This window comes from Schistocerca nitens, chromosome 3, assembly GCF_023898315.1.
Source record: "Schistocerca nitens isolate TAMUIC-IGC-003100 chromosome 3, iqSchNite1.1, whole genome shotgun sequence".
Taxonomy (NCBI): Eukaryota; Metazoa; Arthropoda; class Insecta; order Orthoptera; family Acrididae; genus Schistocerca; species Schistocerca nitens.
This window is the reverse complement of record NC_064616.1, coordinates 648,429,279-648,454,760: the sequence shown is the minus strand read 5'-3', so window position 1 is coordinate 648,454,760 and position 25,482 is coordinate 648,429,279. Positions and strand designations below refer to the sequence as shown.

Here is a 25,482-nt window from a genome sequence, read left to right as displayed (position 1 = left end):
TTGTTTACAGTGAGATGCTTACATTTTTAAGAATAACACTGATTTTAAACTATATCCTCAACTTTGTAAGCAAAGTTGTGCTACGAGAAACTGTACAATTAGACTTCCTCTTACTCGCTTCACTACAAATTGAATATTTACTTGAAAAATAGCAAGCATAACACACACCCTCACAAAAAAGCAACATTACTTCTGGATAGTATCTAGTTAAAACTTCCAGCCAGCAACTGTCTTCTTAATGATGTCACAGCTTGCAGCCCTGATTGGTCATGTTTTGCTAGGGAAATCTGAATACAATCCATTGTGTATTTTGCGTACATGAGCACGCAAAATGCAAAACTCCTGTGTTCTTCAGTCAACTGTCACTACCACATCAGTACTGCTGAACACAAGACAAGATACCCGACATCACATGCTTGGTGTAGTTTTGGATGTTTGGCCAAATAAGTGTTTTCATTTTTATGCACAATTTTTAAAAAAAATAACAAGCCATCTTCAACACTGGGTTCTTCCAGCAATGAACTTCCATGTGCTCAATACTTTGAGACAACTGACCACATGACATAAAAAGTATGAAACTGTAAGTGAATAAGAATATACAGGGTGTATCATAATGACATAAATGCATAAGTTGAAAGTATGATACCAGAAGCAAAAAAGGCTCAGTAAACATGGAGTCGAAAATGCATACCTTAAGAGCTACGAGCAATTTTTCATCTTCGATACTATGAAACAAATCTCTTCTATTGCAAGTTCTTTGCTTTCCATATTTTGGGAAGTGGTAGTATGGACCAAAATAATAAAAAAATGCACAGCAAACACGTGCTCTAAAACACATACCTTAAAAGTTACGAGCATCTACATCTACATGACTACTCTGCAATTCACATTTAAGTGCTTGGCAGAGGGTTCGTCGAACCACAATCATACTATCTCTCTACCATTCCACTCCCGAACAGCGCGCAGGAAAAACAAACACCTAAACGTTTCTGTTCGAGCTCTGATTTCTCTTATTTTATTTTGATGATCATTCCTACCTATGTAGGTTGGGCTCAACAAAATATTTTCGTATTCGGAAGAGAAAGTTGGTGAATGAAATTTCATAAATAGATCTCGCCGCGACAAAAAACGTCTTTGTTGTAATGACTTCCATCCCAATTCGGGTATCATATCTGCCACACTCTCTCCCCTACTACGTGATAATACAAAACGAGCTGCCCTTTTTTGCACCCTTTCGATGTCCTCTGTCAATCCCACCTGGTAAGGATCCCACACCGTGCAGCAATAGTCTAACAGAGGACGAACGAGTGTAGTGTAGTGTAAGCTGTCTCTTTAGTGGACTTGTTGCATCTTCTAAGTGTCCTGCCAATGAAACGCAACCTTTGGCTCGCCTTGCCCACAATATTATCTATGTGGTCTTTCCAACTGAAGTTGTTCGTAATTTTAACACCCAGGTACTTAGTTGAATTGACAGCCTTGAGAATTGTACTATTCATCGAGTAATCGAATTCCAATGGATTTCTTTTGGAACTCATGTGGATCACCTCACACTTTTCATTATTTAGCGTCAACTGCCACCTGCCACACCATACAGTAATCTTTTCTAAATCGCTTTGCAACTAATACTGGTCTTCGGATGACCTTACTAGACGGTAAATTACAGCATCATCTGCGAACAACCTAAGAGAACTGCTCAGATTGTCACCCAGGTCATTTATATAGATCAGGAACAGCAGAGGTCCCAGGACGCTTCCCTGGGGAACACCTGATATCACTTCAGTTTTACTCGATGATTTGCCATCTATTACTATGAACTGCAACCTTCCTGACAGGAAATCACGAATCCAGTCGCACAACTGAGACGATACCCCATAGGCCCACAGCTTGATTAGAAGTCGCTTGTGAGGAATGGTGTCAAAAGCTTTCCGGAAATCTAGAAATACGGAATCAACTTGAGATACCCTGTCGATAGCGGCCATTACTTCGTGCAAATAAAGAGCTAGCTGCGTTGCACAAGAACGATGTTTTCTGAAACCATGCTGATTACGTATCAATAGATCGTTCCCTTCGAGGTGATTCATAATGTTTGAATACAGTATATGCTCCAAAACCCTACTGCAAACTGACATCAATGATATAGGTCTGTAGTTAGATGGATTACTCCTACTACCCTTCTTAAACACTGGTGCGATCTGCGCAATTTTCCAATCTGTAGGTACAGATCTATCGGTGAGCGAGCGGTTGTATATGACTGCTAAGTAGGGAGCTATTGTACCAGCGTAATCCGAAAGGAACCTAATCGGTATACAATCTGGACCTGAAGACTCGCCCGTATCAAGCGATTTGAGTTGCTTCGCAACCCCTAAGGTATCTACTTCTAAGAAACTCATGCTAGCAGCTGTTCGTGTTTCAAATTCTGGAATATTTCATTCATCTTCCCTGGTGAAGGAATTTCGGAAAACTGCGTTCAATAACTCCGCTTTAGCGGCACAGTCGTCGGTAACAGTACCATCGGCACTGCACAGCGAAGGTATTGACTGCATCTTGCCGCTTGTGTACTTTACATACGACCAGAATTTCTTCGGATTTTCTACTAAATTTCGAGACAATGTTTCGTTGTGGAACCTATTAAAGGAATCTCGCATAGAAGTCCGTGCCAAATTTCGCGCGTCTGTAAATTTTAGCCAATCTTCGGGATTTCGCGTTGTTCTGAACTTTGCATGCTTTTTCCGTTGCCTCTGCAACAGAGTTCGGACCTGTTTTGTGTACCACGGGGGATCAGTTCCATCTCTTACCAATTTATGAGGTATGAATCTCTCAATTGCTGTTGCTACTGTATCTTTGAATTTGAGCCACATCTCGTCTACATTTGCATAGTCAGTTCGGAAGGAATGGAGATTGTCTCTTAGGATCGCTTCAAGTGACACTTTACCCGCTTTTTTAAATAAAATTATTTTGCGTTTGTTTCTGGTGGATTTGGAAGAAACGGTATTCAGCCTAGCTACAACGACCTTGTGATCACTAATCCCTGTATCAGTCATGATGCTCTCTATCAGCTCTGGATTGTTTGTGGCTAAGAGGTCAAGTGTGTTTTCGCAACCATTTACAATTCGCGTGGGTTCGTGGACTAACTGCTCGAAATAATTTTCGGAGAAAGCATTTAGGACAATCTCGGAAGATGTTTTCTGCCTACCACCGGTTTTGAACAAATATTTTTGCCAACATATCGAGGGAAGGTTGAAGTCCCCACCAACTATAACCGTATGAGTGGGGTATTTATTTGTTACGAGACTCAAATATTCTCTGAACTGTTCCGCAACTATATCATCGGAGTCTGGGGGTCGGTAGAAGGAGCCAATTATTAACTTAGTTCGGCTGTTAAGTATAAGCTCCACCCATACCAATTCGCACGGAGTATCTACTTATGTTTCAAAGTAGCAAGGATGAACAAGTGCTCATAGCTCTTAAGGAATGCATTTTAGAGCACATGTTTACTGGACTTTTTTCATCTTTCATGTTTTGCTCCATACTACCAGTTCCCAAAATATGGAAAGCAAACAACTTGCAGTAGAAAAGATTTGTTTCACAGTATTGAAGATGAGAAGTTGCTCGTAGCTCAGAAGGTATGCGTTTTCGACCATATGTTTACGGCGACTTTTTTGCTTCTAGTATTGTGCACTTTCAACTGTATGCGTTTACACCATTAATTATGATACACCCTGTATATACTTAAACTTTCTTTTGTTGACCATGTCAAAGTGCTTCCAAATTTTCAAATACAGTACTTTCCCCATGGGCTTTAGAAAATGTAATCAGAAGAAAAGTGGAACATTAGCTTGTGATCTGTGTCATCGTCCGCCCCCCCCCCCCCCTTTTTTTTTTTTTTTTTTTTGAAAAATGTGCTATGCTACCGTAAATTTAATTCTGTATCTGAATATACCCTAACATGAGGAAGTGTTAAATGTGTATTCCAAAAAGTTACTTAATTTTTCTGATCAGGCTTTTGATTTTGGCTAGAAATATTATCTACACTTGCTAATCCTTTGCTTTATAATGCTTTAAAAGTTTTCCTTACTCCACTTTCAGTTATGTAAGACACACTTACCTTTTTCTTTTTACTATTCTTTGGGTTCTTTCCTATTAGTCCATTAAAGAAAAGCTCCTTCAAATGATGTTTCAATTTCTTCACTAAATAATTGGTACAGTAACTGACATCTCTTTCATTACAGCCAAGTTTCTAGTCTACATTTTGGATACATGATTTGAAGTGTCATTGTTCTTTCATTTACTGTAGTAACTACTTTTCAAAGGGTACAGTTTTATTCTGTTAAATATTTGTGTTATTATCAGTGAGCCTCAGTTTATCACAGAGAGAGAGAGCACTAAGAACTTTATTAATGGTGATTTTTATTTTGTTTTGGCCTATAAAACCACTGTCAATTAGGGTGCTTGTATCGGGAGTTATTCCAAAGGGAAAATTGACTAAGAACCTGTTCTGTCTAGCGACTGGAGAGTGTGGGGATATTTACTGTGAAGTTTCCAAGCAATGACATTTATCTTAGATTTAAACAAACAGACCAAGATTCCTCAACAGTATTCATATATTGTTACAATTACATAGCTAGAACTATTTACAGACAACCCAAAGGCACATGCTTCAAAACATTGCTCCAAACACAAAACCTCCAATCAACTGTGTTACATTTGACAAAGTTTTTAACAAAGGTAGCAACACGTCCACCTTCCCTGTGATCTCTACAATTTGACGTATACTGTAGCAGTCTCTCAAGATCTGAACACATGAGGTAATAGGTGAAAAACCCCGTGACTAGGGATGGTCTATAGCCTGAAGTTCATGGATGTAGACTGATTTCATTTAGCTTTTATACATACCTCTAATATTTTAGAGCTAATAGTCAATGACTTCAGAGATGTAGCTTCATTTAATATTTTCATTAGCCAGTCGTTTAGAAAATGCAAGCCACAAACAAAACTTTACAACACTATATAGTTAAAAGCATAATTAAAACTTTATTTATTGATTGTGCAAACACATTTTCTTAAACTGTTTGTCACAGGAAAGAAAACCTGATACATATAAATACGGTCTTAATAATATTTATGAGAGAGACAATAAACACTGCTGAGTTTGAATGACACACACACAATTCTATAGTCTGACAGACTTTCCTGCTGTAAATGCTCCTTTTTTTTGGCAGCTGAGAAATGAACACTTCTCATCTATTACAAAGATTAAAAGTGTTATTTTTACTTTCACTACAGATAAATTAAAGTATTTCATACAAACCTATGAATGCATTGGGTATTGTAATTTTCAGCCACATCCTGTCTCTAATTTCCAGGCCAGAATCAGGTCGTGCCATTGCTCTGACAATCACTGACATGTCTGTGTTAACCGAGAGCTGAAGATCCTCAAAAGGGCCTGCAAATATAAAATTTATTTGATAAAAGAAACACAGATTTATGAGAGCTTACACACCAGGCAAATGGTTTAAATTATGGTGCTTTACACAGACTTGCACACAGGGGAGGTAGGCAGCCATAATTTGGTTATAGTGTTAGAATTCAGGGCCCAAAATGAAACTGCGCTGTGCAGCTATTCCCTCTTTATGATCAGAATGTACAAAAGCCTTTTTCCAGGACTCCTCAAAAACGTTTAAATACACAAGAAAATGGAATGCATACAGAGTTGCACCAATGTAATAGAAAACAGGAAAATCAGCAATAAAAATGCTGACCTAAATAAAGTTCAAGGGCAATCATAATTCTATCAAAAAGAAAATTAGCTTTCTCACACACATATACACACACAAAGAAGGCACACATCACGCACACATGACCACTATCCAGAGAGGGCACAGATAGTGGTCACGTGTGCAGGAAATGTGCCTGCTTGTGCCTATGTGTGTTTTCTCTTCTTTTCTGAAGAAGGCTTTGGCCAAAAGCTCAGTATTTAACAGTCTATTTGTTGCCGCCATCTGCAACTCAACATGTCATCTGAAAGGTGAGTAGCAACCTATCCTTTTCATAATTGTCAATATTCCAACCTGAACTTTCCACTGTTTAAAAACACTGTAACAAACATAAATCTGAGGAAAAATTTATCTCAGTGTACCACAAAATTAGAAATAATTCTGAGTAACACACAAAATGCTTCTAAGGCATTCAGTTGGATGCTTGAAGGATTAAGGCTGTGAGGGCAGATCACAAGTCATGCCTGAATAGCATTGCTCACCAAAGTCAGTCTTTAATGTTCAAGTAAAGGCCTGACACGCAATCTGTCAGGAAGTTTAAATACAGAATACTCTCCACTGCAGAGGAAAACTCATTCTGAAATTATGTGTAAACATGAGCAGCAAATAACTTATGACAGCAACTCCAGATGGTCACCTGTCAACTCTACAGGTACAATGATCATATACACTGATGAGCCAAAATGCTGCCTGGTGGTGTTGCAGGCACATGACATGTTTAGGGGAGTATATAAAGGGAGCAGAGGCAAATTAGGAATCATTCTGGTGACAATACAGGCCACAAACAGGGAAATCCATTGATAACTGACTGACAAAGGGCAGATTGGTGTGACTTGGCACGTGGGAACAAGCGTCTCAAAAACAGTGAAGCTGTTTGGTTGTTTGTATTCTAGTGTCCTGAGCATCTATAGAAACTGGTTAAAGATGGAGAAACCAAAAGTAGGTGACAAGGTGTTGGATGCCTATGCCTCATTACAGAATGTGGAGGTCAGCAGCTTGCCTGCTCTGTAAAACAGGACAGGTGACAATTTGTGGCATATCTTATGACAGAGAAGAATGATGGTGCCTGTGCAAGTGTTTCAGAGTACACTATTCAGTGCACATTGCTGAATGTGGGGCTCCACACCAGACAATCCCTGTACGTTGACCAAATGATATCTTCAGTTATGACTGTAGTGGGCACATGATCATTTAGACTGGACATTGGATCATTTGAAACATATCACCTGTTCAGATGAATTGTGTTTCTTGTCACATCAAGTAATCAGTCATGTCTCGATACACTGTCATCCAGGCAAACAGCTGCTTGAAACACGCATCATGGTGGATGGTGGCAGATAGTGGTAGTATTATGCAATGGTGGACGATCACCTGGGCTTCTAGATGACCTGTGGTAGTAACTGAAGGCATCATGTCAACTGTGGACTACATAAAAATTATTATGGATCAACTGCATCCCTTCATACATGATGTCTCCTCGTCAATGCCACATCGCCAGAATCGTGCTACAGAGGTTTGAGGAGCATAATAGTGAACTCATGTTCATGTCTTGGCCACTACATTCACCTGAGCTGAACCATATGAAACACATCTGGGACACCATCAGATGCCAGCTCCATATACACAAACCATTGGACCACAATTTACTGGAACTTCGAGACATGTGCAAGGACATCTGGAGCCACTTACCTCTGGAAACTTCTAGAATCCATGCTACACAGAATCACAGCTACATTACATTTCAAAGGTGGACTACCAGGCTATTAAGCAAGTGGTCATAATGTTTTGGCTCATCAGTGTATTTTTCATGTATTTGAAATAAACATTTAACTCGTCAGTACCTACAGTGGTACCTTTCTGAACTTTTTGTTACTACTTTTAAGTAACATTAACATATTTTAATTAAAGTTATTAAATTTCAACCAAGGCTTTTTTAGGTCTCTGGTATGTATCTGATGCAATTCCCCATTGCATTATCCATCAAAATTTGTAATCCAACTATGCAAACATCTGTACATTCACATTCCACATATTAAATCTCTCTCTCTCTCTCTCTCCCATCTTCAGGTACTGCTTAAAACATTGTAATGAAACTGCTTCCTGGGGGACAGAAGTTGTGTTTCACTGACATCAGGGACTTCTTTAACACAAAATTTGGTATACTGATTTCAGATATGAAGTTGGTTTCCCTCTATATATTGCAATTTTTTTTACAATGCAACATGTTAGGTTTCTCAATACTGACAATTTAGTACTACCTTCAATTCATCCTTACCCTTCCCAACAAAAATATTTTTCCTTTACTAAAAGAAGTATGAAAAGTTCTTTAACAACATGCATTATGCACAGGTAGCATCTCTGTTGTCCATTTAGAAAGTTAACCATTTTCAGCTCCACACAAATGTTCCAGTTGTGCTTTTAATGGTAAATATAATTTAAATCACACTGAATCAAACCATAAGCATTTCAGTTTTACATGACAATGCGCTCGAGAATGTGCTTGATGCCTTGTCTAGACTATAAGATACAACCCCTAGCATAACAAGTAGAACAGAAAGCATGCTAACATTTTAACATAGGAGCATAGGACTGCAATTTCAGTACAGTGTCTGTGAACTATGATCAACACTGTCTCTTGAGATTCAAGTTGATGTGATTTTGCTGTATCAGAAGGTGTATGCTGCTAGTAACTGTGCTTATTTTGTGAGTTTCTTTATGGTGGTGAGAGTGAATGTTGCAGAGTCGAAGGCTGTGGCCATGAAGAAGAAGAAGAAGAAGAAGAAGAAATGCCCACGTGTTTCACTCCAATGTGCAGATCTGCCATCAGGGAAAATAAAAATAAACATTATTTTAGACCCCCCCCCCAAAAAAAAAAGAAACAGAATTTTCCAAACGGGTGAGAGCAATACCTATGAAAAACAAAAATCTGACTCACAATTGTGTGAGAGATTAATATTGTGGTGAGGAATTTATCGCAAAGCCAAACAAGTTTGTCACCGATGGTAAACAAATTACAATTCTACGACATAGGTGATCTCTAAAACCAGGAGTGGTCCCTCATTTATTTCCCAATTTACCAAAATATCTACCAAAAACATTACACACAATAAAATCACCAGTAAAATACTTGCAAAAGAGAAGCTGCAGAAAAGGAAAAATTGAACAAAAAGTGACAATGTCTCTCAGTGTTTCTCCAGTCAAGGAAAATTTACGGAATAAAATGGTACTGGACACACCAGTAATTTCAATAAAAAGAACATAGAAGTGTAAGAAACAGGAAGTCGTGTGACTACGTAATAAATGAAAAGCAAATGCTGAAATCATACTTCTGCGAAAGCAGCTCTAACATGAAATATAAGATGGCTCCATCACATCTCATCATTCTAAACTTAGTAAGAAACAGAAAAACACAGAAGACACTGTAATAAAGAAATGTCAGTTGGAAAACAATAAGGGAATGTAGTATGATAATGAGTTTCTTCTGAACAGTGTGCTTTTAAAATTAAATTGCCCAAAGATACAGACATTGTTGTAAGCATGGACTGTTGCCACTTCCTTCTGAAACCCACCTCTGAAATTTATTGAAAGTCTCAAATGCTCATATGGAAGCAATATGCATGCTGTGGAAGCAACTAAAAATTATTTTCAGGAAGAACAAGATGAAAAGAAAAACTCAGGAGTGCCGATTTTTGATGAAGTTAAGCTTCAAGAACAACACCATTTCAATAACACTTCATTCAAAATTGATGGTTTCACCAATTTAGGGGAATATATTCCATATGACTGTATGAATAAAGCTGTAAATCAGGCTCTGGTGTTTATGTTGGTTCCTCTGCTCCACAAATGGATACAACCTGTTGCGGTGTATGCAAGTTGCAATGAAATTTACTGCATTCACTTCTAATTGCAATGTCTAGGAATTAGTGGTATAAGAAATAAAGTTACTTGATTTATATCAAATCCAGTTAATGAAACCAGAATAATATGGGCACTTTCAAACATTCTTCATGTAATAAAAATGAACACAAAATAATTTTTGTGATAAGGGTGAGTTACTTTTCAACAATGAGATCAACTGTAATTTCTATTTAGGAGTTTATGAATAAGATAATTCTCCAGAGTTCGCAGGATTAAAACTTTGCCACAAATTAACTTCCACCCACGCCGATCCGAAGTCATTTCAACATAAGAACATACGATTAGCTCTGCATTATTCAGCAACTCAGTAGGCAAACAGAATAAAAAACCGTTCAGGGAAATTGAAGCGACAGGATTCAAACGCAGTGAATCAATGGAATCATTTGCAACATGTACGAAAAGAGGCTCACAAAATATTGATGAAATGGAAACATCCTTGCAGGCAGAAGCAAGGGATTTAATTCCAAAAGAACTTTCCAGTCTCCAAGAGTAACCACTGAAAGTACCTTAGAAATATCTGAATACTCGTGGAAAAGAGGTTTCAGCTATGTCCTGATAGCAAAATTTAATAAGGGTTCACTTGAATGTCATTTTGGTATCGTAAGGTCTCCGAGACGCAATGATCTTCTGGCAGTAAATAGATTTCTTCAGCTTGTACATGTTACAGTGTGTTGACACTCCTTTTAAACTTGCATTATCTTCTGATAGAAACTGAACATAAATGTGAATTTTCTTTGAAACCATACGTAATCCAGATGTTGATGTTAGCTAAGAGATTTGCAGCAAAAGAACAGATACAGAGTTCTGGAACTGGAAGACGTAATTTAAAAAATGTTGCATGTATCACATAACTTCGCAGAGGCTCAACTTGATCCAACACATACACCAGAGTCTTGATCCATCACATATGCCAGAGTCTTGAAACCTCCTCAGGAAAAGAATGTTCAGTTTATTATTTGGCAGGTTACACGGTGCATCAAGCAAGAAGAGTCACAAAATGGCCAAAGTGTTTGTGCCTTCTAAATGGGAATTTGTCTGACAAGCCACTCTCTTTAGAGATTATGGCTCTTCTACAGGAAAGACGTTGTTTACGTGCCCATCGCAAGGAGTTTTCAATTTCTTATCCAGATGGAAAATGAATATTGTCATGATAAATTTCATGAGGGCAGTTTAGGTGGTGACTTTTTTAAAAGAATGTTTACATAGTTTGAACCTAATTAACATTATTGTTGAAATATCAAACAATGGACAGTGTGAAGATCATTCGGTGACACTTTTTTAACCACAGCACGTGTTAAATCAATATGTACTGCATCAATAAACACATTTCCAACGCAACTGAAAAATATGAGGGATAAACTTCACATTTTTAAATTAAAGTTTAATGACTTCCTTGTGGTACCCTCACAGCCTTGCAATAGTTTAGCACCTTTTGTTGCAATGCATTATTTATTCATATTCACCACTGCAGATACCTACCACTCTCATTAATTTGATAATAGACAGTCACTGGTGGTGAATAAATAATGAAAGTTGTAAAGGTAGCAGCTCATTGTATAGATGAGGTGCTGAGACAGCGATAAGGACATAGATTGAGGTGAAAAAAGTCATGGGATAGTGATATGCACAGTAGTGTTGCGTACACAAGCTATAAAAGGGCGGTGCACGGATGGAAGCTCTCATTTGTTCTCAGGTGATACACGTGAAAAAGTTTCCGACATGATTATGATTGCACAGCGGGAATTTACAGACTTTGAACATGGAATGGTAGTTGGAGCTAGAAAGCATGGAATATTCCGTTTCAGAAATTGTTAGAGAATTCAATGTTCCGAGATACAAAGTGTCAAGAGAGTGCTGAGAATACCAAATTTCAGGCATTACCTCTCATCACAGACAACGCAGCGGCTGACGGCCTTCACGTAATTGACCAAGAGCAGCAGCATTTGCGGGAGAGTTGTTAGTGCTAACAGGCAAGCAACAATGCGTGAAATAACTGCAGAAATCAGTTTGGGATGTACAACAAATGTATCCGTTATGGCAATGAGGCGAAATTTGGCGTTAACGGACTATGGCAGCAGACAACTGGCGCAAGAGCCTGAGCCTTTGCTAGCAGCATAACACTGCCCGCAGTACCTCTCGGTAGGGTTCAAGTGTAGCACAGAACCCACTAAGCCATGGAACCAAGTTGTCAACAAGGCACTGTGCAAGCTGGTGGTGGTGGCTCCAAAGTGGTGTGGGCTGTGTTTACATGGAATGGACTGGGTCCTCTGGTCCAGTTGACCAATCATTGAATGGAAAGATTTGGGGGTGGAAATTGTTAAAAAATGGATGTTTTTCAGTGCGGCAGGATCTTCTCATGAAATTTCAATCACCAACTTTCTCCTCTGAAAGTGAAAATATTTTGTTGATGCAGACCTACATAGGAAGAAACAATCATCATAATAAAATAAGGGAAATCAGAGCTTGCACAGAAAGATATACTTGTTCACTTTTTCTGCGCGCTATTCAAGAGTGGAAAAACCAAGAATTAGTGTGAAGGTGGTTCAATGAACCATCTGTCAGGCACTTAAGTGGATTTGCAGAGTAGCAATGTAGATGTAGACATTCGGATACATGCAGACCATTTGCAGCCATTCACAGACTTGACACTCCTAAACAATCAGGGAATTTTTATGGATGACAATGTGCCATGTCATAGAGCCCCAATCATTTGCAATTGGTTTGAAGAACATTCTGGGCAATTTGAGTGAATAATTTGGCCACCCACATTGCCTGAAATGAATCCATCGAACGTTTACGAGACATAACTGAGAGGTCAGATCGTGCACAAAATCATGCACCAGCAACACTTTCTGAATTATGGACGGCTATAGAGGCAGCGTGGCTCAATATTTCTGCAGCGGATTTTCAACACAATATTAGGAGGTATCCCATGACTTTCCTCACCACAGTGTTAACAAGACTGTATGTGTTGCTAAGCTTTAAGACAGAGTTGAAAATTACCTTCCAATGTCCTACAGACACCAGACCCATCACAAATTCCTCATGCACCTGACAAACTACATCCTTACACATTAACACTTACCCTTCGATGGGAAGACATACAAACAAATCTGCAGCACGCGACCCCCCCCTCCTCCCCCTGCCACCCTGTTTAGAGAGCAATAATAGAAAAATGTTCTCCTGTCCACCCAAAATCAGGTTCAGGTTCATGTAGCATCTCTCTTCAATGTGAATCCACACCAAGACAAACTATCTCAATTTCTCCACAACTTCAGTTCCTCACTCATCTGCTTCACCTGCTGCTCCTCAGCCCAGAGTTCTACTTTCTGGACCTTGAACTCTGATGGCACAAGAAAACCTCAGTCCATATTGAGCCCACTGAGGAATGACAGAAGCTTCATTTTGACAACTGCCACCCCTCCACACTCCAATACAGTCTGACCATTTTGTAAACAGTGCATCTGCAACGATGAATAATCTGTTTTCCAGTACACTGAAGGCCTCACTCACTAAGGTCTTCATTAACAGGCATTATTCTCCAAACAGTTTGCAAATAAATCTCTTGTGTCATATCTCCATGTGCCCCTAATCTACATCTACATACATGCTCTGCAAGCCATTATACATAGTGTGGCTGTGAGGACATTGTACCACTATCAGTCATTTCCTTTCCTGTTCCATTCACAGACAGAACAAGGGAAAAAACATGGAACTTATGCCTCCATATGAGCCCTAATGGCTCTAATCGTATCTTCACGGTACCTACTTGAAATATACCTTGGCGGTAGTAAATAGTTCTACAGTCAGCTTCAAATGCTGCTTCTTTAAAAGGTCATTCCATGTCAAATCGCCTAATTTTGTTACATTTTCCTGCTCGACCACCACGGATTTCGATGAAATTTTATGTGAACATCTACACATGTCTCTGATGAGCACTGGTAAAGCTTATCATTTGTCGAAGCAATACTGGGCGAAATATAGTCATTTGTTTTACTCCACGTCTAATTTTGCACAGAGCCAGTAAGAATTTCTGACAATTTTGAGCTGTTACATCCCGGGCAGTATTTCATTGAAAGAAATGAAACTTGGCCGTCATATACAACTTAATGTGATCTCTTAAAAATAATAATGAAAAGAATTTTATGAGCCATATTTACCTAGAAAATTTTAGGCACAGTTGCCCAAAAAAAATTAACGAAGTTCGACTTCTCATATCTCAGGGGCTAAAGGTATGATGAGCGTGAAACTTGGCATGGAGTAACCTAACAATACAATGTTCTCAAATAGAAAGATTCATTTATTTACTGCTTTCCAGTACTGAATAAAGTATTGCAAACTTTAAGATTTTGTAAAAACATAAAAAATGCAGTATTCTCGAACCGATTTGGCAAAACACTGGGTTCTATAAAACTTTACAAACTAGTCTCACTGAAAAGAAAAGTGTATTCAATTATCGAACATGGCTAACAATGCTAGATAATTTGAATCAAAGTTGGGCATGAAAGACTGGCACAAAAAAATGTAAACTTTGGATTCTTATATCTGGTAGAGTAAATGCATGCTGAACAACACAACAACAACAACAACAACAAACTTGAATTTCGTAAAAATACCAAAAATTGGATCACATTCTGTCAACTTTTAGAAAATCTGTTTTCATAACTCATGTCAAAATAATCATAGATGGAAATAGCATACGGGTCACTCCACATCAAGGGAACCAGGGGCCCCACTCTGCCATCTCCAAATCTAATGAAATTTGGTGTGAAGATTCTAGATGGTCTTTGATGGTTGTATACCAAATTTCACTCCAGTTTCTTTGGTGGCTGAATTTTTAGGGGCTTTTAAAGAGAGACTACTCATCTTTGCATCACATACGAAGGTGCAAATGCGGCAAGTTTGCTACGCTTTTTTAAAAGTTCTAGCAAACATTTGGTCATTTGCTTTAATATACAAAGACAACTTTTTATGCTGAATCACACCATGGCAAAAATTACGGATTTAGCCACAGCTAAATATAGATACAAGCCTCTGAAGTGGCTAAAAAATTCATCACGCTATTCTGAGAGCCAAGGTTTGAGTGACCGCTGCTACTCTTCATATGAACCAATCACACCAAAACTTCAGAGGGTTATTCCTACTTATGATGTCTATATATGGATCAAATCTAATTAACACTGGATGCCTCGATAAAAAGATATGATTCTGCAAATTTGGCCAAAATTTTCTACGTGCAAATTTTAGGGTATTTTTGGGGGGCAATATCTCAACTGTGTCTTGTTCAATCATTTTTTTTCCCTTGATATTGCTGGAAAGAGCATGCTTTAAGACTTCAAAGTTATACTGTTTAATTTCTGGATCTTGCATATCGATGAATAAGAATATGATTCAGAAGTTATTATTTGAGCATTTTGAGAAAAGTGAAATATTTTGCTCATTAAGTCCAATAATTAATTAATTTTATGTGAGTATATAAATCAGTTTCAAACATTAATTTAACACATGCCATAAAAGCAAATTTGCAAAACAAAAATGCTAACGGGTCAGTTCCATTTTTGTTTAACAGTTCTACAATTTTGTCAAGGACAGAGTGTGGATAACTGTATTGTCTTCCTGATGATGATGATGTTGATGGTGATTCTAAAGTCATGAAAATATGTTGCTCAGGAATCCAGCAGGTGTGTTTAGCAGTTGGCCAGTGGAAGGAAAGAGCAGAACCATGTGGGTTCATAAAGCTGATGAGGACATCTCGTTGTTCACGTCAAACTTAACATGTTTCCAAATCACCAAAAATTCTCACACATACATGCAACATACAGTCATGGTTATAAACCTGCAATTGAGATTGCTGAAATTTCTTCTTCTGCATCGAAGGCATTAACTGTGAATGCTGTAGCATCATTGGAAATTCTGCTTACTCTGAGCTGATTACAATTAAATGGCTTAAATTGATGATTTTCTCTTTTTCCAGAGATTATATGTCTCATGGCAAACCTTGTTTCTTAATTATGCTGAATTTTTTGAATTTCTTCTTTTAGTACACAAAAAAAGCTTTATGCTGGAATATTATCACCACAAAATTTTAACAGATCATATGGAGTCAATATTTTGTTGTCTATGGGTCTCTGCATACTAGCATGGGCTGCTACTCTTTCTTATGTTCCTCCAGTGCCTCCAGTGCCTTCCCAAGGTGATTTATCATGGCTTGTTAAAAAAAAATTCCATTTGGTAGTGATGCCAAACTCCTTTTTGTGCACAGGTATATTGATGAAATTGTTATATTGAGCAGCTGAACCATCACTAAAGTAATATATGTTCTTAATGTTTTCAATATTTGTCTTTAAACAAGGAATTAACTTGATTTGAAAGGCATGGACAGCAATGGCATCTTGACGGACACAGTCGCTGATCATACAAACACTAATACTGTGACATTCTTTGCCACCAAAATAGAAAACAAATGGATGTAATATGGCCTAACTATTCTCCCAATGAAATCCTTGCACAGCATCTTGAAGGGAGGGAGGGAGGGGGGGGGGGAATTTTCAGCAAAACCCACTCTGATGTGTCTAATATGTTTCTGTTGGTATAGACCCATTGCTTGTATTCCAGTGTTTCTTCAGGGTCACTGTCTTTAAAAGCACCTTCAAGAAAAGCCTCTAGTTACATTTTTTCTGGACATTCTTCACAATGTTGCAGTATAAAATCTTTTGATTCCAAACTGCATACAGGTTTTTTAATATCAAATCCTTGTAGTCATCTTGGATGGATGTTGCTGAAACCAACATTAATTTGACATTCTGATGAATTGCACATACACATACTTAATGTGATCCAGAAGCACCAACTGTAGTACACCATTTCGACCTGAGCTTGCAACATTTTGAGAGGCTCAGATGATTTCCATGATGCTTACAACAATCAATGAACATTTCTTTCAAGTTACAAAGGAGCAGGCATTTCTGCTTGTGAATCTTTTCCCCATTTATTCTTACTGAAACAGAATCCTTTGTTGCCTGAGCATAAATGATAAAACTCGCATATAATTAAAAAAAAAAGTGGGTACATTTTGTTTTACTTCGTAATTGACCTTTTCCCCTCTCCGGTTTGCAGGTGTCGCCAAAACCCCGTGTTCCATTCTCAGTTTCCTAGCCTCCTTCACCATTTTAGTTCAAGCAGCAAATTCCTTGGCCATTTTTCAATAGTCCAGCTATTTGGGGCCAGGGTCAAAATTTGAACTTTACTGCAATTGCTTTAAGTCTGAAGCTTAATCTTAAGTTCTTGAATTAAGATGTCCATATCTTTACATTTTTGGCATTCTTCTGTTTGTATTTGAGCAATATCTACTTGCCAGGAAGTTTCATATCAGCGCGCACTCCGCTGCAGAGTGAAAATCTCATTCTGGAAATATCTACTTAGCTCACACCAGCAGCTGTGGCAATTACCTTAGAAATCTTGACTTGGGCTTTCAGAACTTTGCGCTTAATGTATCCCATTGAATCCCTTTTGCTGATATGTTGAAGCTTAAATTGTGGCTCTCCAGTTGATGACGATGATGAAGTATTAGCAGTAAAGCTAGCATCAACAACATCCATGTCTTCAGTGGATGATTCTTGCTTATCCTGGTGGGATGATTCCTTTTGGGCCATTTATCATCTACATTTGGTACAAATGTTCTGATGAGATTGAAAAACTTCATTAGTCAATAACTTCAACCTATCAGACATTTCAAATGATTACTGGTGTTAAAGCCTTCTTCATTACGAGTTTTTATTTACCAAACGGGTGCAGCATGTCTTCTGCAGGAACTGAAATTTTGTTATCAACAAGGTATTATGGTATGAACAAATTTGGACATCTTCAGTAAAATCATGCCCAGACCTAAGTTGTAGAAGCTCGTTGTGCACTTGTAACATTTCCTTAACTGATTGCAGTTGACTTTTGTCTTAATAGAATGGCTGGTGATGATTTATGACAATCAGCTCCATCTGATCCACCAAAGTAGCAGGGTCCAATGGTCACTTAGTTCATTTTATACAATAGTTTATTATCCTATAACAAGCAAGTTTGAAAGCTCATGCTTGAAGCATAGCAGATTCAGACTTGTTTGTATATAAAATATACAAATTAGCCTATCAAAACATATTGTTTGAGTGCTTACCTTCAGCTACAACAACAATACTGATTATTCAAACACTCAACACAAAGACTGTACAATGTGCAATTACACATTTTTTGATTTACCACTTCAAATTGCATTAATTTCGATAATCCATTTTCTCTACTTTTGATAGATATTCTTACTCATCAACATGCAAGATCCAGAAATTAAACAATATAACTTTGAAAGCTTAAAGCATGCTCTTTCCAGCTGTGGGAAGGAAAAAAAAGAATTGAACAAGACACAACTGAGATATTGCCCCCCCCCCCCAAAATACCCAAATTTGCACATAGAAAATTTTGGCCAACTTTGCAGATCCATTATCTTTTCATCTAGGCATCAAATGTCAATTACATTTGATCCATGTACAGACATCACAGGTGTGACTGGTTCATATGAAAAGTAGCAGTGGTCAGTCAAACCTTGACTCTCAGAATAGTGTGATGAAATTTTTTTAACCACTTTACAGTCTTGTATCTATATTTAGATGTGGCTAAATTGCTAGTTTTGTCATGGTGAGACTTGACATAAAAAGTTGTCTTTGTATATTACAGCAAATGACCAAATGTTTGCTAGAACTTTTAAAAAAGTGTAGCAAACTTGGCACATTTGCACCTACGTATGTGATGCAAAGATGAGTAGCCTCTCTTTAAAAGCCCCTAAAAATTCAACCACCGAAGGAACTGGAGTGAAATTTGGTATATAACCATTGAAGACCATATGGAAATTTCACACCAAATGTCAGATTTGGAGATGGTTGAGTGGGGACGCTTTTTAATATTGGTCCCTTTGGCATGGAATGACCCATTCAGAAAATAATGTTCAATTTTCCAACATGCGCTAACAATACCTGAAAATCAATGGGGTATTAGAGGGAATGTACCACGACAACGGGCTACATTTCAAGAACCTGATGACCGTATTTTGTTGCCTGTATCTTTTAGTCATGATTGTGTCTTGTGTGCCGCCACCTGCAGAAATGGCCAAAGTAGATAATCAATATTCTTCCAGGAACTAACATAGAATCAACCACGGAACTAGTTTCCTGTGACCACCCTCATCCTGCCACCTTGCATTAACTTTGCCTTTGGCCAGCCCTTCTGCATCTGAACTGACTAGTTTGCAGGTATGCACCCCTGTTCCTGCCGGCTGGCCCACAAAACATCCCCCGTTCATTGTGAAAATTGTTATCATTTGCCTAAATGATGCGGCCTGTAGACTCATGGGATTCAGTGTAAAGTGTGTATTTCACTGTTTGTTTAACACAGGGAATAGTGTGTCATGTCAGTCTTCGAGTGACACTCCCAGCATTGCCTTAACCCTTTCGTGAGCCATGGGAAACATGCTTTCCACTAAAATGAACTCGCTCCTAGTCCCGTGGGATTCACAGTTCCCACCTCTGTACGGTGCTACCACCTAGTGAACAGTATAGGGTACTACTTCCAACCGGAAGTTCTCGCCGTTTTTGCTGTACCTTCGTGCAGAGGCATTGTATAGCTGAGTGTTGCTCTGTAGAGGAGCCTTTCAGTGCTGTTTGTGTGACATTTTGTGATTTTTTCCTCAAAGCTATAGTATAAGGTAAATACATTTGATTTACCCAAATTTATGAAGGAAAAAGTAAAACTGGAACGAGGAGAATTCCAGTTTGAAACAAAACGAGCCATTTCTGCAGTAAAATGGATGGATGACCGTCCAGTCATTTTCCTGTCCTCAATTCATGACCCATGAGAAACATCCACAGTGAAAAGGAAAAACAAGGATGGTACTAGTACAGAGATTTCTTGTCCTGAAGTTGTGGCAGAATACAATAAAATAATGGGTGGTGTCGATAAGTTTGATCAATTATGAGAAAGGTATGCTATTGGGAGACGTTCTGTAAAATGGTGGCACAGAATATTTTATTTCCTGGTAGATGTTGCTGCAGTGAACAGTTTTATCCTGTGGAAAATAAGTAAAAGAGAAAGTGGACAGCATGATCAGCTCACATACAGGATCCAACTAGCCAGACAACTGATCGCTGGCTTCTCATCCCAAAAAAGGCGTGGACAAAAACCTGTCTTTCTGACAAAAAGGGGTAAAGTACCTGAAGATTTTCGACATGTGGCAGTAGGGGAGCATCAACCCATTTTAGGAGAAACCTACTGGACGTGCCGTCATTGTAGAACCAAAGCTGCGGAAAAGAGCATTTGCTGTTTTTGTACATATTTTCAAATACCACTTTGCATAGACCCATGTTTCAGAAAATTTCATGGCAAGTAATTGTGAACAATCATTGTAACAGGAGAAGTAAATTTATCAAATAAATATGACATATACTGAAAAAGTTGTTTTTATCATTTAACTCCAAGGAAGGGCAGTGGGAAGAACACTTCCCACCTTGCTGTGTGACCTCACTTTCACAGTTGGAGCAAATTTGATATTCTGTATGATAAATATACCTATCTGTTAACTACTATTTGCTCTCCATTCATTAAAAAAAACTGCCCAATAATTTTGCCCACGAAAGGGTTAAGCAATGTGCTGGTTACTCAGATCCGGTCTCCTTAATTATAGCCATCCTGACAAAGTACTGTAAAACTTAGTAGAATTATCTTCCAGTAACATAAATTCTGTTTTAAATGGACACCAGTGTGTCCACGAATGATAATCCAATGCCTGAAGGTGTGATTAGAAAAGAATTATCATCAAAATGCCACACTGGCAAATTTTATTTGAAAAAAATGGAGTTCGAGTCTGAGAACAGCGGGTCAGTGGAGCAAAAATCACATGTTTCTCTATGATCAGATGTCCAGCTTAAGGATAATGACCAAGTCTGCCTGATATCACAAAGCAAAGTACCTCAACACATACAAAATAGTGCAAAAATCATGCTGCAATCATTTCTGGGGAAAAACTAACTGTGTTAAAAGTTCATTGTCTAAAGTGGATCTTACCATGTCAAGTGATTTTAAAAAGTTGCAAAACTGAATGTAAAACATGGCCAGAAAATTTGCACTAGATGCAAAGTGCAGTACATTCGAACTACAGTTCACCATCCAGATTCTCCATCTTCAGACAAATTACAAATAGCTACTTTGGAAACACTGAGTCAAAGTTCAACTTCTCTAGGCACTTCTCCACTGAAAACTCAAAGGTTAATTGCTGGGGATAAACCTACTAATGTAATGTACTAGATGCCCCCAGCCCCGAACCCGAGCAATTTTTATTATTTAAATTTTACAAAGAGTCCATCTATATGTGCAAAGTCTGATTGCATACAACATTATTTTCTGAATGTTTGGAGAGAGAGAGAGAGAGAGAGAGAGAGAGAGAGAGAGAGAGAGAGAGAGAGAAACCACTCTTTCCAACTATGATTAGTTTGAAATTAATTATGGAAAACATATATTCTAAAACCAAAGTGAATGTGATCTATTTTTGTAATTTTCATGAAAATTACATATGAACTGATTTTGTAGTAGTTTGGAAAGCAGTATGAGAATGATATTTTATACTGGAAGACCTTATGATGCGAAGTTGTGTTCAAAGTTTCATGTTTATTATGCCTTTAGTCAATGAGGTATAAGAGACCAAGTTAAAACTTCATTTGCAGCACAATTTTTCCAGATACTTTGCCTCAACTTATGTAATATTGTTAGCCCAAGTTGTAAGCTAACCCTCTGTTGTGGGAAGGGGGGCTTAAACATGTTTCGAATGAGTGTGGTTTTGAAGTTTTAATAATAATCAAATGATATTTGTAAAAGAAATGCCGAACATACCTTATTTTCACCTTTTCATAAAAATCGTCACATTGACAAACTGCCTATTGGCTTCTGTCTCGGGTTCTTCGGCCGACGTTCATCTAATGATTTTTCTGACGTTTCGCCAGCACGAGTGGCTGGCATTGTCAAAGCTTCACCCTCCATTGCCGATTCACCACCGGCAATGGAGGGTGAAGCTTTGACAATGCCAGCCACTCGTGCTGGCGAAACGTCAGAAAAATCATTAGATGAACGTCGGCCGAAGAACCCGAGACAGAAGCCAATAGGCAGTTTGTCAACAAGTGGCCACGAAAGCCTTAACAATTTTGAATCGTCACATTATTGACAAATTTGTAGGCTCCTGGAAAACCGTAGGCAAATGAAATTTTGTATTCCACATCCTTGTGCTACGGAGCTATTGTGTATTAAGCTTCATGTTCAGCGCACATTTACTCTACGAAATACAAGAACCCAAAGTTTATATTTTTTCGTGCTGTTGTTTTTGTGCCCAACTTTGATTCAAATTATCCACCATTGTTGGCCCATGTTGGATAATCAAATATACTTTTCTTCCCAGTTAAAACCATGGCCTTTCTAATGAGCCTAGTTTACACAGAACACAGCGTTTTGCAAAATCAGGTCGAAAGTATTGTAATTTTATCTTTTACAAAATCTTCAACTTTGCACTAATTTATTCAGTATTGGAAAGTGGCAAATAAATGAATCTTTACCTTTGAGAACCTTGTGTTGTTAGGTTACTCCATGACAAGTTTCACATTTATCATACCTTTAGCCCCTGAGATATAAGAAGCAGAACTTCGAAAGTTTTTTGAGTGCTTAAACCTAAAATTTTGTGACTAAATATGGCTCGTAAAATTCTTTTCATTATTATTCTTAAGAGAATGCATAAAGTTGTACAAGATGGCTAAATTTCATATCTTTCAACAAAATACTGTCTGAGATGTAACATCCACAGTTGCAGGAATTCTTGTTCACTCTGCACAATATCATGCACGGAGTGAAGCAAGTGACTATATTTCAGCCAGTATTGCTTCGTCGAATGTTAAACTTGACCAATGTTCATTGGGGACAAGTGCAAACGTTCACATAAAATTTCTATGAAATCCGTGATGGCCGATAAGGGAGGCCTTGTTGAGTTAACATGGAATGACCCCAAATTTTCTCAATAGGACTCCTTGAGAAGAACACTGCCTTCCCTTCAGGCATTTCCATTCCTGTTCCCGAAGCATCTCTGTAATAGTTGTGCTGATCAAACCTACCGGTAACAAATCTAGCAGCACACCTCTGAATTGCTTCAATGTCTTCCTTTAATCCGACCTGGTTGGGATCCCCACCACTCAAGCAGCATTTGCGAAGGGCTCACACTAATGTTCTACATGCAGTCTCCTTTGCAGATTATCTACACTTTCCTAAAACTTTCCCAATAAATCGAAGTCAAGCATTCTCTACTACCGTCCTTACATGGTAGTTCCATATTGTACAGCTTTGCAATGTTACAAATAAGTATTTAATCAAGGTGACTGTTTCAAGTAGCACACCACAAACACTGTACTCTTAACATTACAGGATTGTTTTTCCTATTCATCTGTACATTACCTCCCATTTCTCTACAGACAGAGCAAGCTGTGATTCATCACACAAAATAGAAATTCTAAGTCATCCTGTATCCTTCTACGCTCAATGACAACACTTTGTCATACAAGATGTAATGAAAAAGTAACAGGGATTTCTTAATTTTGTGGGCTTTATACATCAGATATTTGCATTTTCAGCCATTTTGAATATTTAGTTTATTGTGACAGTCTAAGAGGTCGCGTGTCTTTTCAAGTGCTTGGTGAATTTTTACTTTAGAAAATGACGTATCAAAGAACTTGCATCAAATTTCGATTTAAAAATGAAACAAACCGCAGCATCGCATTCAAAATGCTGATTGTGGTTATTGGCGAATCTACTACGAGTAGGACAAGAGTTTACTAGTAGTATAAAATTTTCAAAGGGGCTGGAGAATACATTGACGACAGAGACCACCCTGGATGCCCTAGCACATCTATTACTGATGAAAATGGGGAAGAAGTAAAGAAAATGGTTCCAGAAAATTGCCAAATGACCATCAGAGAGGTTGCTGATGAGGTCGGCATATAACTTGGCTCACGCCAAACAATTTTTTTAGATGTTGTGGGCATGAAACGTGTAGCGTCGAAATCTGTTCTGAAATTGTTGAATTTTGACAAAAACAACATTGGGTACACTCAGGAATTGCTGAATGATGTCGACAATGATCCAGAACTTCTAAAGAAGATTATAACAGGTGACAAAACATGGGTATACAGGTATGACATCGAAACCAAGGTCCAATAATTCCAATGAAAACTGCCTGAAGAACCAAGACTGAAAAAATTTCAACAAGTTCAATCACATGTGAAGGTTCTTTTCATAGTTTTCTTCGATTACAAAGGCACAGTGCATCATGATTTCTTGCCTTATGGTCGTGTGGTCAATAAGGAATATTACCTTGAAGTTTCACACCATTTGCATGAAGCAATCCGAAGAAAATGGCCAGAACTGTGGCAAAACCACTCGTGGAAATTGCATTACAATAATGCTCCCGCTCACACCTAAATGGTTGTGCAAGATTTTTTGGCAAAAAACTAAAGTGTTATGTTGTCTCAGCCACCGTATTTGCCAGACATGGTACCTGTGACTTCTTTCTACATCAGATCTACATCTACATCGACACTACGCAATCCACCATATGGCACATGGCAGAGGACACCCCATACCGCTACTAGTCATGACCTTTCCTGTTCCACTCACAAACTGAACAAGGGAAAAACGAATGTCTATGTACCTCCCAATGAGCTCTATACTTTCTCGTACCTTATCTTAGCAGTCCTTACGCGCAATGTATGTTGGAGGCAGTAGAATCGTTCTACAGTCATGTTTAAATGCTGGTTCTCTAAATTTTCTCAACAGCGGTCCTCAAATAGACTGTCGCCTCCCCTCCAGGGATTCTAATTTGATTTCCTGAAGCATCTCCGTAACACATGTGTGCTCTTCGAACGTACCAGTAACAAATCTAGCAGCCCACCTCTGAACTGCTTCAATGTCTTTCTTTAAACCAACCGAGTACAGACTCCAAACGCTCAAGCAGTACCTGAGAATAGGTCCGCACTATCATCCTATATGCAATTCTTTTACAGATGAACCACACTTTCCTATAAACTAAAGTTGACCATTTGCCTTTCCTATCACAATCCTCACGATTGTTCCATTTCACATCAATTTGCAACGTTACACCCAGATATTTAGATGGTGTGACTGCGTCAAGCAGGACACTACTAATGCTGTTTCGAACACTACAGGTTTGTTTTTCCTTCTCATCCTCATTAACTTACATTTTTCTACATTTAAAGCTAGCTGCCATTCGTCGCATCAACTAAAAATTTTGTCTATGTGGTCTTGTATCCAGTTACAGTCACTCAACTTCAACACATTTCAGAATCATCATCAAACAGCTGCTCACCCTGTCTGTAAGATCATTTATGCACATAGAGAATAAAAGTGGTCGTATCATACTTTCCTGGGGCACTCCCGACCATATCCTTGTCTCTGATGAACACTCACAATTGAGGACAACATACTGGGTTCTATAACTTAAGACATCTTCGAGCCGTTCACATATCTGGAAACCTACTCCATATGCTTGTGCAGCCCGCAATACGGCACTGCGTCAAATACTTTCCAGAAATCTAGAAATATGGAACCAGCCCGTTGCCCATCATCATTAGTTTGTAGTATATCGTATGAGAAAAGAGCAAGCTGAATTTTGCATGAGCGACACTTTCTAAAATTCATGGACATAAGCTTC

General features: G+C 38.3%; 1 protein-coding gene across 2 annotated transcripts in view; it reads right to left on the bottom strand.

Moving 5' to 3' along the window:
- Positions 1-25,482, bottom strand: part of LOC126248605 (segment polarity protein dishevelled homolog DVL-3) — a 130,338-nt gene that overhangs the window by 18,498 nt on the left and 86,358 nt on the right. For both annotated transcript variants that reach the window (XM_049949743.1, XM_049949742.1), the window contains exon 11: positions 5,309-5,443. In XM_049949743.1, the coding sequence (XP_049805700.1) occupies positions 5,309-5,443 (135 nt within the window). The remainder of the gene's footprint in view (positions 1-5,308; positions 5,444-25,482) is intronic.